This window comes from Callorhinus ursinus, unplaced genomic scaffold, assembly GCF_003265705.2.
Source record: "Callorhinus ursinus isolate GAN/ISIS: 27379988/994484 unplaced genomic scaffold, GSC_fseal_2.0 scaffold12, whole genome shotgun sequence".
Taxonomy (NCBI): Eukaryota; Metazoa; Chordata; class Mammalia; order Carnivora; family Otariidae; genus Callorhinus; species Callorhinus ursinus.
Genome location: NW_027397074.1, coordinates 34,158,637 through 34,174,269, shown reverse-complemented (window position 1 = coordinate 34,174,269; position 15,633 = coordinate 34,158,637). Strand labels below are relative to the sequence as shown.

The 15,633-nt window shown below is 37.3% G+C and overlaps 1 protein-coding gene and 2 long non-coding RNA genes across 3 annotated transcripts in view; 2 read left to right on the top strand and 1 right to left on the bottom strand.

The window, feature by feature from the left end:
* The window catches only part of AHR (aryl hydrocarbon receptor), a 47,916-nt gene extending 37,930 nt beyond the window's left edge, over positions 1–9,986 (bottom strand). The window contains exons 1-2 of the mRNA XM_025872983.2: positions 9,277–9,986; positions 135–322 (exon numbers count right to left, since the gene is read on the bottom strand). Coding sequence (XP_025728768.1) covers positions 135–322; positions 9,277–9,341 — 253 coding nt within the window. The 5' untranslated portion in view covers positions 9,342–9,986. The remainder of the gene's footprint in view (positions 1–134; positions 323–9,276) is intronic.
* Positions 1–15,633, top strand: part of LOC141373867 (uncharacterized) — a 420,551-nt gene that overhangs the window by 234,322 nt on the left and 170,596 nt on the right. The gene's annotated exons all lie outside the window — the stretch shown is intronic.
* Positions 10,998–15,633, top strand: part of LOC141373790 (uncharacterized) — a 72,739-nt gene continuing 68,103 nt past the window's right edge. Inside the window, exon 1 of the long non-coding RNA XR_012380113.1 lies at positions 10,998–11,336. This is a non-coding gene — a long non-coding RNA (uncharacterized lncRNA). The remainder of the gene's footprint in view (positions 11,337–15,633) is intronic.

The following is a 15,633-nucleotide window of genomic DNA, read 5'->3' as shown; positions in this document are numbered from 1 at the left end:
AGGATGACACCACACGTCATTTAAGTGGCAGCATCTTTTTGATGAATGAATCTGGAACATTTGTTTTTAGAAATACCAAAAGTTTGGCTTTGTTACTTAAATTTTACTATACATTAATAAGCGAATCTTCTTACCATCAAAGAAGCTCTTGGCTCTTAGGTAACTGACACTGAGCCTAAGAACTGAAAGTTTGTCCAGCTTATTAATAACATCTTGTGGAAAAGGCAGCAGACTAGCCAAACGGTCCAACTCTGTATTAAGTCGGTCTCTATGTCGCTTGGAAGGATTTGACTTGATTCCTTCAGCTGGGATTGGCTTGACACTGAAAAACAAACAAAATACCACAAAATACTTTAAAATACATAAAGCAAAAATATTGCATTGTAGCTCCTCAAATATTTCTTTAATAAAACAAACACTTAAAATCTACTTCAAGTTAACATAAATCCTTTCAAAACGCTCCTTTCGTATCTTAATTAAGAAAAACAAGGGAGTGGGTAAAATTCTTCATCATGTTTTACTAAAAGCTTATGGACCCATCTTAAGAAAATGCTGAGTACATCTTATGTACCTCTTACTTCCTTTACTTCATACATTTGTGGTATCATGATTCCCAATAACAAATCCTAGTGGATTTTTCTTCAAACCCAGCCATTGTTAGGGAAAGGAAAAAAAAAAAAAAGAAATCTGCAATAAATAATGTGAAAATTGTGCTTCTTTTGCTATCTTCTACAAGAAGCATCTTGGAATCATTTATGATGTAGATAGATAAGAGCTACCCTAAATAAAAAGCTTATCTTTATCACCCCCAGCTTCCTCTAGTTAACACTTTCATCCTGTCAGTGGCAAGTATTCAAAGCCCTTCTGGTACCTCCAGATGGTTGTTCAGCATCTAATGGGGTCCTCCAATATTAAAAAAAAAAAAAAAAAAGACGTTGGTTATTTATACTTGGTGATTGACAGATATCAGAGGTTAACGGTGATTACTGGCAAATTTTGCTTTTAGGAACAGTCAATAATTCTACTTAATTATTAGCTTTCATAGTTAATGTCTCAATTAGGAAATTCAATGAAACCCCAACATTTAACATGATTTTCATATGAGAGGAAAGATATTTATGGTTAGGAGTAGAACTTGCGCTTAGAAATGAGAAACTGGATAACTTCACACAAAGACCTTAGCCAGGATTTTCACAGCAGAAATCCATTATTTAAAGTGAACTGACAGATCACCAGACACGCCATACTGAAATATAAAGAAGATATTATAAAGCAAAGTAGGTCATGCTTCTGTACCTTTCCATTTGCCAGAAAAATAAAAACTTATGCAGAGTATTCTTACAACAAAGAGTCCCCCCCAATTTTATTGAGAAGAAAAAGACATTTTCGACAATTCAAATTATAGTATATTAAAAGTAGAAATTGGTTTGAGTATAGTGCTATTAATTTGATTTAATCAAAATATTTCTAGATACTTTGTTTTCAATATTATATGTAGAGAAGTAACAAGTCAATATAAAATTTAAATGTTTTTATATTGTCCTTAACAAGTAATTTCTAGAACTTGTCTATTTCTATTTTTATTACAGTTCATGTTATTTTTACAAAAATAAGACTTAATAAGTTGGTAAAGTGTATGGCGTATATACAAAACAAATCAGGTACTCTCTCCAGACTGTATAACTGCATACTTAACAGAAATTGGTGACTATTTCTCTAGCAATTTTCCCCTAATCATACTGCATTTATAATCAAATTCATCTTAAATTTCTTCAATTAATCAACTGAATTCAAAAGTTACCTATAATGCGTGTCTGCCTCATTGAATAATTCTCTACTGATTAATCACTTGTTAATACAAATATTTATTTGCACTTATCGTGTCCTGGGTAGTCTAGGAAAACATTCTTCTCCTACATATTCAAGAAGTGTTACAGGAGCCAAGTATGTGAGCGAAGGTTTGAAAAAAGATTTTTACAGACACGGTGGTATCTGAGATGGACCTTTTAAGATGAAGGGGATTTCAGGAGGAGGCAGGACTGAGAAATGATGAACTGTGGTAAGTCCCCTGTGTGGAGTGGGAAGCATAGAGAAAAAGAGAGAGGAGAAGGGGGAAGCTGGTTAGGCCACATTCTTGCAACAAACAGCGACGCCTACCATGGGCCAATCACAGACTACTCAGCAGTGAACAATACATACTAAAGTTCCTGTTCTCATGAAGCTTACATTTCAGTGGGAAGACATATAAATAAATAAATGAGTGAATAAAGACTCTGGGGGCTGGCAAGTGTTAAGAAGAAAAATACTAAACAAGATAAGGAACTAAGGAGTGACAGGGATGCCGGTTTTGATAGCCAGGAAGGGTCTCTGATGTTATGCTGCAGCACTGACCTAAATAGGACGGAAGAGTAAGCCATGTGGGTGTCTGATGAAAAAAAGGTTAAGACCAAGGAAACAGCAAATTTCCCCCACAGAAACGGTATAAAGTTAGACTTCAGTATCTGGGAGTCATCTTTCAGCTGGGATTTACATGACCAGTCTTGTGTTTTACTAAGCCGACTCCGGCTTTGGAGAGGATGAAATGTAGGGCAGCTCTCACTGAACCTAGCACTTCTTTCTGAAATACAAATCTATGTCCCTCCTCTGACTCAAACCTTTCAGGGGCTCTGCACAGTCCATGTTCCTTAACCTAGCAAGCAAAATGCTTCAGGATCTTTTATGACCCCCTAACTGTTCCTCTGGCCTCACTCCTCCAACCAAACCCTTCCCTGTCCGATATACTCCAAAGGGAAGAAATTACTTCGTTACCAATATATACTTTGTTGCTTTCATACATGTTACTCTCCAGAATCCTCCTGTTCTGTTGCATCAGCTTCAAAGCCCAGCTCAATTAGATTCCTTTTCTAAAGTCCTCCCTGCCCTATTCACAATGGATTCCTCCTCTACTACTTCTGTGCCTTATGCATCGTATGCAAATGTCTTATACAACGATTCCATTAAGGAATATCCTGTGCAGATAGCATTTCTAATAAGTTGAAACTGAAATCTTGCACTCTTGGTAGCTTTCCAGTAATGATTATAAAACATCGGGGAGAAGACAGTAACACAAACACTGAGGCAAGACTAGCTCATAGGACACAGAGAAATAATCACCATAGGAAAAAGAGCACTCAAGATATTCCTCCATGTGGTACTGTTGCCTATTTTGTGCTGGCTCCCAGCAGTACTCAACCCCGAGCTAGAGCAAACCATTTCTTTGCACAACATCAAACTGCCCACAGCTCTCATGTGTTATTATGCATATTATGGGAGATTTAGCATGAGATCAAATTTCCTAAGTTACATAACCGGTATTACATATACTTGTTTGTTGCTCTTATTACTATGTAACTTTGATCATTTTTGTATCTCTGTTGCTCAGCATGGTACTTGACAAAGAGTGGACTTTCAATTAATGTTTGCTGATCAGAAGTGTTCAGAAAAATAGTTATCAGAGCCTGACCAAAGGCAGTAATAGTAAGTCTTGGCATGGTATGTTTCAACATAGCACTTTGTGCCTATCACCAAGTTTGCTACATACCAAGACTCAAATGTCTGCTGCTGGGACACAGGAAGTATCGAAGAGGAAAACACTGAGTGAGGGAGAGGTTGCTAATGACTGAAATTTGTAGCTTGAGGTAGCAACTCTATTTCCTAGCGGATGGTACATGAAACAAGGAGAAAGACACTTGAGGACAGACCTTGATGATAGCAAATTTAGGTATAAAGCTGAGGATAAGGCACAGGCAAAGACAACAGAGGAGGAAATAGAAGAAGACAGGAAAAGAACCAGGGCAGAATATTTTAAAGTTTACAGAACAAAATCAAATGCACAGAAAAATTAAGTAAGGTCAGAGCTGAGAAGTGTCCATTTGGAATGGCATTTCGAACCCACTGTTTGTTAAAGCTAAAGTAACAGACATGACATGCTTTTTCACTGATTTTTAAAGAAATATTCAGAACTATTTGTGAAAATATTTCATCCTTATCTATACATTTTAAAGATGCACATAATAAATACAAAGTAGACGTACATCAATTATACTCAACTTGGGTTATGCTAGTACTTTTACTTTTGTATTGCCTTTAAATCTATGCCAAACTATACTGCCAACCATCTATTTAAATGAAAAGCCACATTTGAAATATAAACAAACATCCCTGTAAGATTAGATTTGGGAGATCCAAAGTTAGATACCTCTTGAAATAGAGAGACCACTGATGTTGATAAAGCAAAGGAGCAATTTATTGTTTTTTTTTAAACCTTACCTCAGAAACCTTGTCCCAACCTGCAAATCAAAATTGTTGTGAAATCAAGACTCAAGCTGACTCCCTGCCATGCTTCGGTTTTAGAAGCCCTGCATGCTCTAAGCACTGTTGTTAATAAGCCCAGCAGCATGTCCAATGCCAGTAGGAGCGCTATCTTTTTTTTAACTTTGTTTTGTTATGTTATGTTAGTCACCATACACCCTTAGTTTTTGATGTAGATACACTATTACTATTTCTAGGACTACAACAACACACACATATACACTCACAATCCCAACACTGAGGTTCAATTACCTACCCCCCCTCTTTTGCCTATGCAATTGGCAATTCACATTTTAAAGCAAAAATGCAAGAACACAGGCACTCTCACATACTACCAATAGGAATAAATTTTCTGTAGAGTAATCTGACACTATGTTTCAGAGCATAATATTTGGCTCCACCTTGAAAGTATACATATACCTTTGGACTTCCAAATTGCACTTACAGGAATTCTTCCTAAGGAAACAAGATTTGCACAGAAACTCATGTATCTCAAGGGTATTCTCTGAAATACTAGATAGAGTATTAAAAGGTTGGAAAAAACAGAATTTACCCCCCAAAATAAAAACAGTTAAATAAATTATGGCATATTCACATAATAGAATACTACGCAGCCACTGAAAACAATATTTCAAAGGAAGGGAGGGAGGTAGTAAATCAGGAAGATTGTAGGAAAAGACTAAGAGGAAAGAGCGTGAATGCAAGTGTGGAGTTACACACAAGTCTGGGAAATGGCAAATCATTTACTTCAGAACATTATTTCAGTAGAAACAGTGGCCATTCAGAAAATCCCTAAAATAGAGGTGTGCCATATGTATCACTAAACTTATTCACCTGAGCAATATTGTGAAGTTGTTAATAACATAAGCTTTGGAGCCACGAGACCTGAAATCTGATACTCAAACTCAGGTTTTTCATTTATTACCTCACAATGCTGAATCTGAACCTCAGATCTCCATCGAGAAAACATAATAATACCTTTCATACAACCATAATACAAATAAAATAAAATGATGTATATAAAACACTGTGCACACAAATGTCACAGTAAGTACTAACAAACAGTAGCTTTTTAATTAAACCACTGTGCAAAAAAATTCATTTTAAAAGAAGTGTGGAAGTAGGAAGACACTATTGTTAGAGATTGGCAGGGTATTTATTTCTAAGCAACTGTCCTAATTATATACAATGCTAAGCACGTTACTATGTAAGTTTGTCAGTGGAGTAGCACATTTCAGCGCTAACCATACTGAGAACCTAATCATATACTGCCTCTTACAGGAGAACTGATTGTTCTGTGATAATGTGAGCTAAAATTATTTAAAGAATAGACTTTATGTTTCTGTTTCATTTATATCATTAACAACCTTTACAGTTTATAAAAAGCTTTTGTTCTGTTAATTTTAGTTGTGAAAGTGGCAGTGTAGGTGTTGACTGTCCTGCTTTATTGGTCAATCACTTGCTCAGATCTACAAAAGCAAAGAAACCAGACCTCATCCCTTAGTTTAGACCTAATGCTCTTTCAATTTATTTCTCACTTTTTCCTCTTTTTGCCATTTATTTTTCATAAATGCTGATAACTGAACACTTTCACTTGCTCATTTCATAGTTCCAGTATGCAAGAGTCTTTACAGTCACTATGTACAAAGTTAAACTATTGAAAGAAAAATGATGGTGAAGCAAAAATTATGTAATTCAAAAGTCTTATCCTTTTATTTTAAAAGCTATTTAGAATGGTATCATAGTACATTTATATAAAACATTTTTAGTAAAACAATACATAATTTTATTCTACTAGTATTATGTAAATGAGGTTCACCGGACTTAAATAGAGCAGCAATTTAGCAAATAGAGCAAGAAACACCATTCTGTTATATTATATAACCTTATGAGTATGTTAATAAAGGAAACGGGATCATCTAAAACTGAGAAGTTATTACCAGTTCTGACATTTCACGGTGGCTATCTTGACCACCATTACTGTGATTATCATTTTTAAGCGTAGATATTATTTACTCAACGCCTATTACTTACCAACAATCAGTAATAACTTTCTGGAAATATAGTAAATCGAAGTACCACTAAAACCTTCTCTGTAGTAATAAAATTTTAAAAACTATAAAAATATATACAAAGTTAGTATCATTAGGAAAAAAAGATTCTGTTTAATTCAATAGTGTGCTTTTCAGCTATCTTCATGAGACAAATTAACTAAGCAAATTAAGCAAAGTTAAGCAAATGAAAATACTTTCATCTCCAAAGAAAATAAAACAGGAACAAAATTTAAGTTAAAAAAATTGTTTGTCTTCCAAGCAGGGTTATTATATATACATTATATATATTATATATACAGCAAGGAAAGTTACAAAAGAATCCATTGTTAAGGGTATCTTTTTTTAAATTCCTTTAGGAACATGGGTCTGGTGCAAGGTTGGTTCGGATGCTTTTATGTCCTAACTTAATTACTCCAAAAAGAAAGGAAATATTTACTGAGCATCTACTATGTACGAGATACTTTAGTGGGATTAAATTTAACAGTTTAAGTTGCATTTCCTACCAATAGGTAACTTTCAATGTAGACTTGCCACTAGGGGGAGTTTATCCTGTTTAATAAATTTAATTGAAGATGGACTGGAAGAGCTTCAGGTTAAAGTTATCACCTACTTGATTCCAAAATTTTATGGAACTGTATATTAAAATGTCTTAGTAACAGTCCTATAATTACAATAGAACATTTTTTCTTTAAAATAAAATGACTCTCACTTCAGGGATTAAAACTAAATAGATCTCAATAGCATTTTCAGCTCAAACTGGATGTATTTTTCTGACAATGCTGGCATATTTTAGACCTCATTAGCTAAAACTAGTAACTAAAAATTCATATTAAACTCAATATGAGGTTTAATGGCCACATTCCTAAAATGAACTTTGATTAACTGCATTATAAAGTAAACCATTTTTCATTCAGGTAAAAACTTATAATCAAAATCACGTGATTCTGTAAATGCCAGTACTAGGCTTTCCTTAGGGAGCAATGTAGTGACATTTTAAGGTATTTACATGACGAGAAGCAATGCATGATGCTCAACAAAGATCTGATAAACATCTATCCTAACCAGAATAAAATGAAGGTGAATGTGGAAAATGCTTTAATTATACTATATTATGAGAGATTATTAAATACAAATATACTAAAAAGTTTTAGGAAGTATATTAAAATGATAAGATAAAATAATGAAAGGTACATCTTATATAAATAAAAAATGTAATATATTTAAAGGGAAGAACTTTAGTAAAATGTTAAAGCCAAAGTTGTTAAACTTCATAATGAATACAATACTAAGGCTTTTGATTTTTTAAAAAAAAGTCATCTAGATCCTTTGTTACAACAATTACCAAAATCTAAAAATTCATCAGGGAGATGTTTAAGTTTTCTAACCATACACATAAAACCCATGATATCTCTATTTTATATTATGCTACGTGTACTGTTGTATTAATAAATACATAGAATAGGCAATTGGGATACCTCTCAGTTTTAAATAACCATCAAGGACAAGGTTAAGTCAGGCAAATACATTTTTATATAAGAAACCACTCCACAAAATGCATGTCACAGAACTGCCAAGACAGAAAACTGCTGACTAGACAGTATTCCTAATGTCAGCCACACTGCAGGATAAGACTTCCAAATTTTAATCAGTATATTTATAGGTTAATATCCTCTGTTAATGCCAACTCTAAATCTGAAGAACTACGACAAGTGAAATTCCAAAAGGAAATTAAAACTCCAGAATAATGAAACATAATGAAAATAATGAAAAATCCAGTTAGTGGTTCCAAACCCAAATTTTAAACTGTTATTTTTCTGATCTGGATTAATGACCTAAATTGAGTTTTAAGCACAACGCACACTTCTGATTTGTGCTGAGTAAACGTTTATGTTCTTAAAATGGTTTATGAAAATTTGAAAAATGTTAAATAACTCAAAGATCATCATTAGTAATAAACACACGAGTAGAGCCAACTCACAGCAGTCAATCTGTGTCAAGCAGAGATTTTTTTTCTGAAACATTATTTTGAAGTATTTACCATCTTACACAAATATCTCACCAAAACAAACCAAATACCTAAGTTTCTAATCACTCTATTAGAATTGACAAAACTTTGAAGTAGGGGGAAAAGGTAATTAAAGAAAGATGCTAAGAATGCAAACGTCCGTTTCAATAATTCCAGCTTCAAATCTTTCAATTCACAGACCCCAAAACCACCTCAAAAGTGTAAGAAAGTTCCCCAAAAGGGTGGCTTAACATACAAATCCCCCATTGTATCCTGTCCACCACACTCATTCATCCTCGCTACCACCTCTCTATATTTTACCTATGTGATCACGTTGAGCGCTACAAAATTACTGCCAAATAAGTAAATGGCAGCGCAGCCGAAAGCCCGTTGCAGGGACCAAAAAATAACTTCACAGGAACTCAGGGCCTTTCTTGCAGACGGCACGTGTTTAGCTCTTTAAAACATCTGGCCCTACCAAGGAATGAGAATAATAACTGTCCTTTAACCTAACCCATGAGGATATTAAAAGTGGAAGGGGATTTCAAGGCGGTTTAATCCACCAGCCCCACAGGGCAGGCTAGACCTGTCAACAACCTAGGACCACAGAAAAGAGAACGGAGGGGCAGAAGGATGGGGATGCGAGAGGGTGCCTGTGCGCCGGGGACTGGTAAGGGGGAGGGCGCAATTTTTTAAATGCAATAATTAAAAATGGAAAAATCCAAGGCCTGGGTCTCTCCACTGGCCTCCAAATCTCGATTCCACAGGCTGTGTCGGGAATGAACCTAATCTCTGGACGGCGAGGATCTGGGGGCGGGGTAGGGCCACCTCCAGCACCCGCGCAGGGGACGCGCTCCGGACACTCACGTTTTCTGCACCGGCTTCCGCCGCTTGCGACTGGCGTAGGTGATGTGGGCGCTGCTACTGTTCATGGTGCCCAGCCGGCGGCGGCTCCTCCCCGGGAGCGGGCGCAGAATGCCCGGTGCCCGGGACCCGGCAGCGACCGGGACGACCGCAGCGGCCGGCGCCGGCTTCCACGAGGACACGCCCGCTCCACCTGCGTCCTCCCCGGGCGGTGGCGAAGCCGCCGCGCGCTCCAAGCCGGGGCTCCAGCAGCCCCAAGCGTCCAGGTGCGCTGCCCAGGCCCGGAGCTGAGGGGCGAGGGGCGGAGACCCGTGAGCGAAGCGGCGCAGGTGCCGTCTACACCGGCGGAGGCAGCGCAGCGCTGTCCGCAGGTGAGGCGGCCCGGGCGGAGGAGGAGCCTGGGCTGCCTGTTTGGAATCCTGGCCTGGGTCGCCGCGCCCCGTGACCGTCGCCTCGGCCCCTTGGGTAAGGGAGGCGCCGCCGCGCTGCTCCTGGGGCTTCCCCTATCCCGGGTGCTTCCCGCCTGCAGAACTCGGACTCCGGCCGCACTCGGACTCCGGCCGCACCAGCTTCCGCTCGGCTACGCGGCTGCCTCTGGTCTGAGACAGTGGTCCTGGTTACATTCTCCGGACCGAGCGTCGAGTGGACTCTCCCTGCGAAGCCTCTCGCCGTGCCACACACCAGCTGAAGAGCAGAAGCGCCCCCGACCCCTCTCCGGCTCCGCCCAGCATGTCGTAGCCCCGCCCCGTCCTACTTGGCCCCGCCCCTCCATTTCATTCCCTTGAGGGCCCCACCCTCCCTGCGCGTGGTGACGGAAGACGTAACGACGCACCCTCCCCCCATTCCCTGCCAGTAGCCATCTTCTTGAGGTCAGAGGGTGGGTTCTGTGGAAACATTTCCAGTCCAGAAAAGAGGTGTGACGACAGATTACGTAGTAGACGAACTCTTTGTAGCTACAGTAGCTCAAGGACAGACATGCCAAATAGTGAGCTTAACTTCACCTATGTAAGAGTGACTCAGCTAACTTTTGGCTAGGAATTACAGCGAGTTGGCAGATAACCAATGGGACTCTAAATATTTTCCTAGAGGGGAAGGCTTCATTCAGGAGGCCACATATGAGTTGAACTTGAAGGCTAAGAATTTCCTTGGCCTTTTTTTTTGTCTCCATACTAGATGATATAGTATCTTTTCCCCAGCCAGAATAACTTCGTTACTCTATAGTCAGATTTCAGTGGGATGGAAAGGAAGCAAGGAATAAGGAAATCATGGAGTATTTGCAGATAATAAGTAGTCTGGTATGATTGGAGAGAAGAGCTGGAAGTGAAGTTCAGGAATTCTAGGATCAAATCACAAAGCCTTGATGAAGAGTCTAGATTTTATCCTGTAGTCGATGGAAGCGTTTTAAAGGTATTCAGCAGGAAAGTGAGTGTGGTGTCTCGGAAAAGTCACTCTGGGAGGAAAGTGCAAACTGGATTACAGGAGAGTAAGCCTGGAGGCAGGGAGAGTAGTAAGAGAGTTGTTAAAATAGTCCAGGTCAAAGTTCAGGGAAGTGGCAGTAGGACAGAGAATGAAGAACAAATAGATGAAACATCTTCAACTCCCCTTCCACTTCTATCTAATTATTACAGCAAATGCTATTACATTTTATTCTTTGCAATATCCCTAATTCATCTCCCTCCACCTTATCCTTCAATAATTACAGAAATAGAAACTCCAAAGGCATACTATTTGGGATTCTTAAACTGATATTATCCTCTCCATACATTAATTCCTCAAGAGATATTTTGAGGGTAACAGGAATTTGTGTCAGGAATTGTGCTAGTACTGGGGAGATAATGGTAAACAAAACCAGAAATGTACCAAATGTCCAAGAATAGTGTAATATTGTAATCTGTTAGGTAAATTTGACCTACTCATTAAGGCAAAGATAGGCTTTCCCAAAAAGTGGTAATTGAGTTGAGGTCTGAAGGAGAAACAGGGTTATCTAGGAGAAAATAGGGGAAGAGCATCCCAAGCCGGTGAAACAACAAGCAACATCCCTTTGGTGGGAAGGAGCTTGGCAGGTAAGAGGGACTGAAATAAGCTCGGGGCATCAATGGTGAAATTTGTGTTTAAAAAATATCATCATATCTCGGGTGTAGAACAGATTAAAGAGGGAGGAGCAGAATGGAATGGATGGAGGTAATACTGCTAGGAAAGACTAGACTACTCTGGAGATGACAGTTATTGATACTACAGTGGAGATATTGGTAGAGATGAAGAAAATTGAATAGATTCCATAGATATTTGGGAAATCTTGGAGGATAGAGTGGACATATGACAGTGAGGGAAGAGGATGTATCAGAAACTTAATAATAGTTTTCTGGGCTATGTATCTGGCTATGTGATATGGCATGTACTTTGGGGGAAATTATTAATTTAGCGTGGATCTCTTATGTTTGAGGTACCTTTGAGACATCTAAGGGAATATGTCAGGTAGGCCATAGAATACACAAGTTTGTAACTCAGAGAAGTCAGGATAAGCTGGAGACATAAATTTAGACGTCATTTGCATTTAGCTGACAGAGTATGGAGATTTTAAGATACAAATATATGCTAGTAAAGAAGGACTAGGCCCCAAAGAATTTCAATATATAATATCTAATAGCTAAACAGAAGATGATGGACCTAAAAAACCAATTGTAAAAAAGTCACTTGAATGGTAACAGGAAAATAAGCCGATCATCATGTCATGGAGAACAAAGTGGAAAAATGTCAGGAGTGGTTCACTGAATGATGTTGATATGTGCACATAAGATGAGAACTGAAAATGTCTGTTGGCTTCTCAACATGGAGTCATGGGTGACTTTAGTGAACATATGTCAGTAATGAACATTATGTTGGTGGACACAGAACTGGATTCATGATGAAAAAATGGCATAAGCAGACAATTCTATTTTTTTTTTTTCTTAGGTTTGGCTATGAAAGGGAAAGACCTAGTATGGTAGCTAGGAGGGGAGTAAAAGGTTAAATTGTGTGTGTGTGTGTGTGTGTGTGTGTGTCATGTGTACGTGCGTGTGCACGTGTATGTTTTAATGGGTGACAAGCAATTGAGAGAGAGGAGATTGGGATTGACTGTATAAGAAATACAAGGAGCAGTGAAGGAACAATAAATATTAAAAACAGTAAAGACAGAAAGGAATGAGTGCCACAGCAGAAGAGGGGAGTTAGGAGTATATATTAGGCTAGGTAATACCAAAAATAGCTTCTCTAGTGCTTGACTCTTCATAGCGGTCCACAGCTTTGTTAGGGAGTTATAAGAAATGCAGACTCTCTGGCTGTCCTTACTGAGTCAGAATCTGAATTTAACAAGATCTTTCAGGTAACTCAAGTGTACATAAAGTTTGAGAAGCACTACTCCACAGAGGCTGGGGGAAAAGGAGGACAGTGGATGAGATGTAGTAGGCTGGTAATTTTTGATCAGAAAGATGAGGGAGATGTGATGAGGTGGGTATTCTAGCAGGATCTGCAAAGAAACCAGGTGTGTTTTGTGGTTGATGGTTTTTGTTTTAATTTTACAAGTCTAGGAAGTAAAAGTAATCTGGAAAATAGCAACAGGGAAGTAGGTGGACATCGACCCTATATCCTGGATGTGTGATGAGAGCACCATTTGGGAGATGATAGCCTCAAGGACAGCTGGCTTTTAGTTTAAGGCAAAAGAGGGACCAAGTTCCCAAAGATGACAGTGCACACAGGGGACTTTGATGTCTCTATCTTTCCTTCTCTTTTATTTCTTCATGTCTGTATTCCTGTCCATCACTGTTCTATCTAAAATGTATAAAGTATAAACAAATAATTTCCTCCTAGGATAGGAACTTCAGGGGTAAAAAATGCATATTGAAACTTTATTTATTGTGTAACTTAAAACTCCTTTTAGAAAAGAGATATACAAAATGTACTAAATCCCATGAACCAATATTAATTTAGTGTTTTTACAAAATGTCTACCCTTTTTAAAGGTGTTAGTTGCTTGGTATAATCATTCTCTATCTGATTTTGTCCTACTTCCACACCCTAATTTTCTGCTTGACTTCAGGACTTTTTTTCATTATCCAGAAATCCTGTGATGCTATACATATCACAGTCTTAGTTTAGTAACTGATCTTTGTATAATAGATCATAAGAATAAGCTTTTCAGAATTTATTTCACTTTAATAGTAACACCATTCACTTCCTTGACAATTTTTGCTTAGTATGTCAATGAAATCAGTCTTTATAGTATAATCCCATAAAAAAAAAAATGCCATTTTCTAGAAGCTATCACTTTCTACTTCTAACATGACCACTGTGGAACATGGTTCTCAAAGTGTGGTTTGTGGCCATCAGTCAGATTTTAAAATTTTCTGTGATCAATTTTTATGTAATAACATAATTTCTTTCTTATAACAAATAATTTGCCTATAAGAATTTATGAATATTTTACTGACTTATGCAAAGCAACGTTAGCCTTTTATTTAGTTTATGTGAGATTGCTTTCTGAGGTTTCAGATGCAGCTATAGGTCTATGAGTTCCTTTTTCCTGCTAAGTATTATGAGAAAAAGAACTAAGTTTTAGGAATGCTATTATAAATAGCAGCTGTTTTAGAATAAAGGAAAATAACTAAATTGAATGCTAACCCTGTTTTGTCACAGTACATGTATTCATTCATTTCATTTCGCCAACACAATGACATCGGTTGGACACTGTGCAAACCACTGGCTCCATGTAGTTCAGAACTTCAGCATGAAATTGTACTTCTTCCATTCGATTGCATCATATCTTTGTGATGCTGGGTTTTTTTAAGTTGTAGTTATAAAACACAAGGACCTCGAGAAAATGACTGAAACAGGAAATGAGGGTAGTGGTTTCCAATCCAATTCCAAGTTTGAGAATTTGTAACATGCCCAATAGATGTGCACATCTCATTAAGAATGAAATAAAAATTTAAAAATAATGTATGTGCATTATTTTTTTTAAATGGCTACTAAAGGTTAGGATAGACATATATAAGAAGTTTGGACCTAACTACTTAATAAATGGGATTGTAAGGTATTTCCTTTTACCCTGTGATGTTGTGAAAAAATTACTGACACACTAAGAATACCATGAACTGGGAAAGTCTGAGAATCTGTAACAGAGCTAAACCCTTTGTTTAACAGAGGAGAAACCTCAGGCCCAGAGAGATAAAGTTATGGTCTGCTTATCATAGCCTAGAATGCAAGTCTTATGACTTCTATTCCACTATAAGATATTTAATTTATTAAATGTGAACTGGTTTGTTTCATTTCTTAAAAATAATCAGTTTATACGTCACTTGTTTTGACTCTAACACAAAAGAGCAGACATAAATATCTACTGGCTATTTCTAAATGCTTAATGCCTTCTTTCCTTGCTTCGATATTCCACAACAATGTCATAGGCAGAAGCCAAAAACAGAAAGTAATTAACAGGTGTTGAAGAATTGGTGAAATACATTTTGGGCCAGTGCTCATCTTAACACTAACAAGAAAACTACAGTAAAATGTAGGAATAATTTGTTGTGAGTCAAAATTATTTTTGTTTACTTAGGGATAATGTTTTATTGTAAGAAACATTAAGAGTTTTAGCATGTGAAAGAACATTTCTTAAAACATTCACATGTATTCTATTTATTTATTTATTTGTTTATTTATTTATTTATTTATTTATTTTTAACATGCATTCCATTTTAGATTTTGACTTTTGCTTGTTGGAAATTTATAAATGTGAAATTTGATTACAGGATAGGTTATGAAGAAGTTTTATGTTTCAGGGCGCCTGGGTGGCTCAGTTGGTTAAGCGACTGCCTTTGGCTCAGGTCATGATCCTGGAGTCCCAGGATCGAGCCCCACATTGGGCTCCCTGCTCGGCGGGGAGTCTGCTTCTCCCTCTGACCCTCCCCCCTCTCATGTGCTCTCTCTCTCTCATTTTCTCTCTCTCAAATTATAAATAAAAAAAAATCTTTAAAAAAGTTTTATGTTTCACATGCTAAGATTCATATCTGATCTATGAAACATTTATTAAACAATACAAATGTATAAACATTTTTTGTTTAAAACCATTAACTTTACAGATAAATATATTTGGGATTCTTATAATGATACATATTTTATGCATTTTAAATGATCATGTAGAAGAAATAAAGATCAAATACTTTTATATTAAAGAGATATTTTTAAAATTATATTAAACATGCTAAGGAAAACTTAAGGAAATGTAAATGACTGCGCCATCCTGATCTAAAATCTTTAATTTAGACCTGCTAAACTTTAAAGACTAGCAGTTTCTTATGCATATTAAAAAGAAAGAAAACAATGTTTTCTT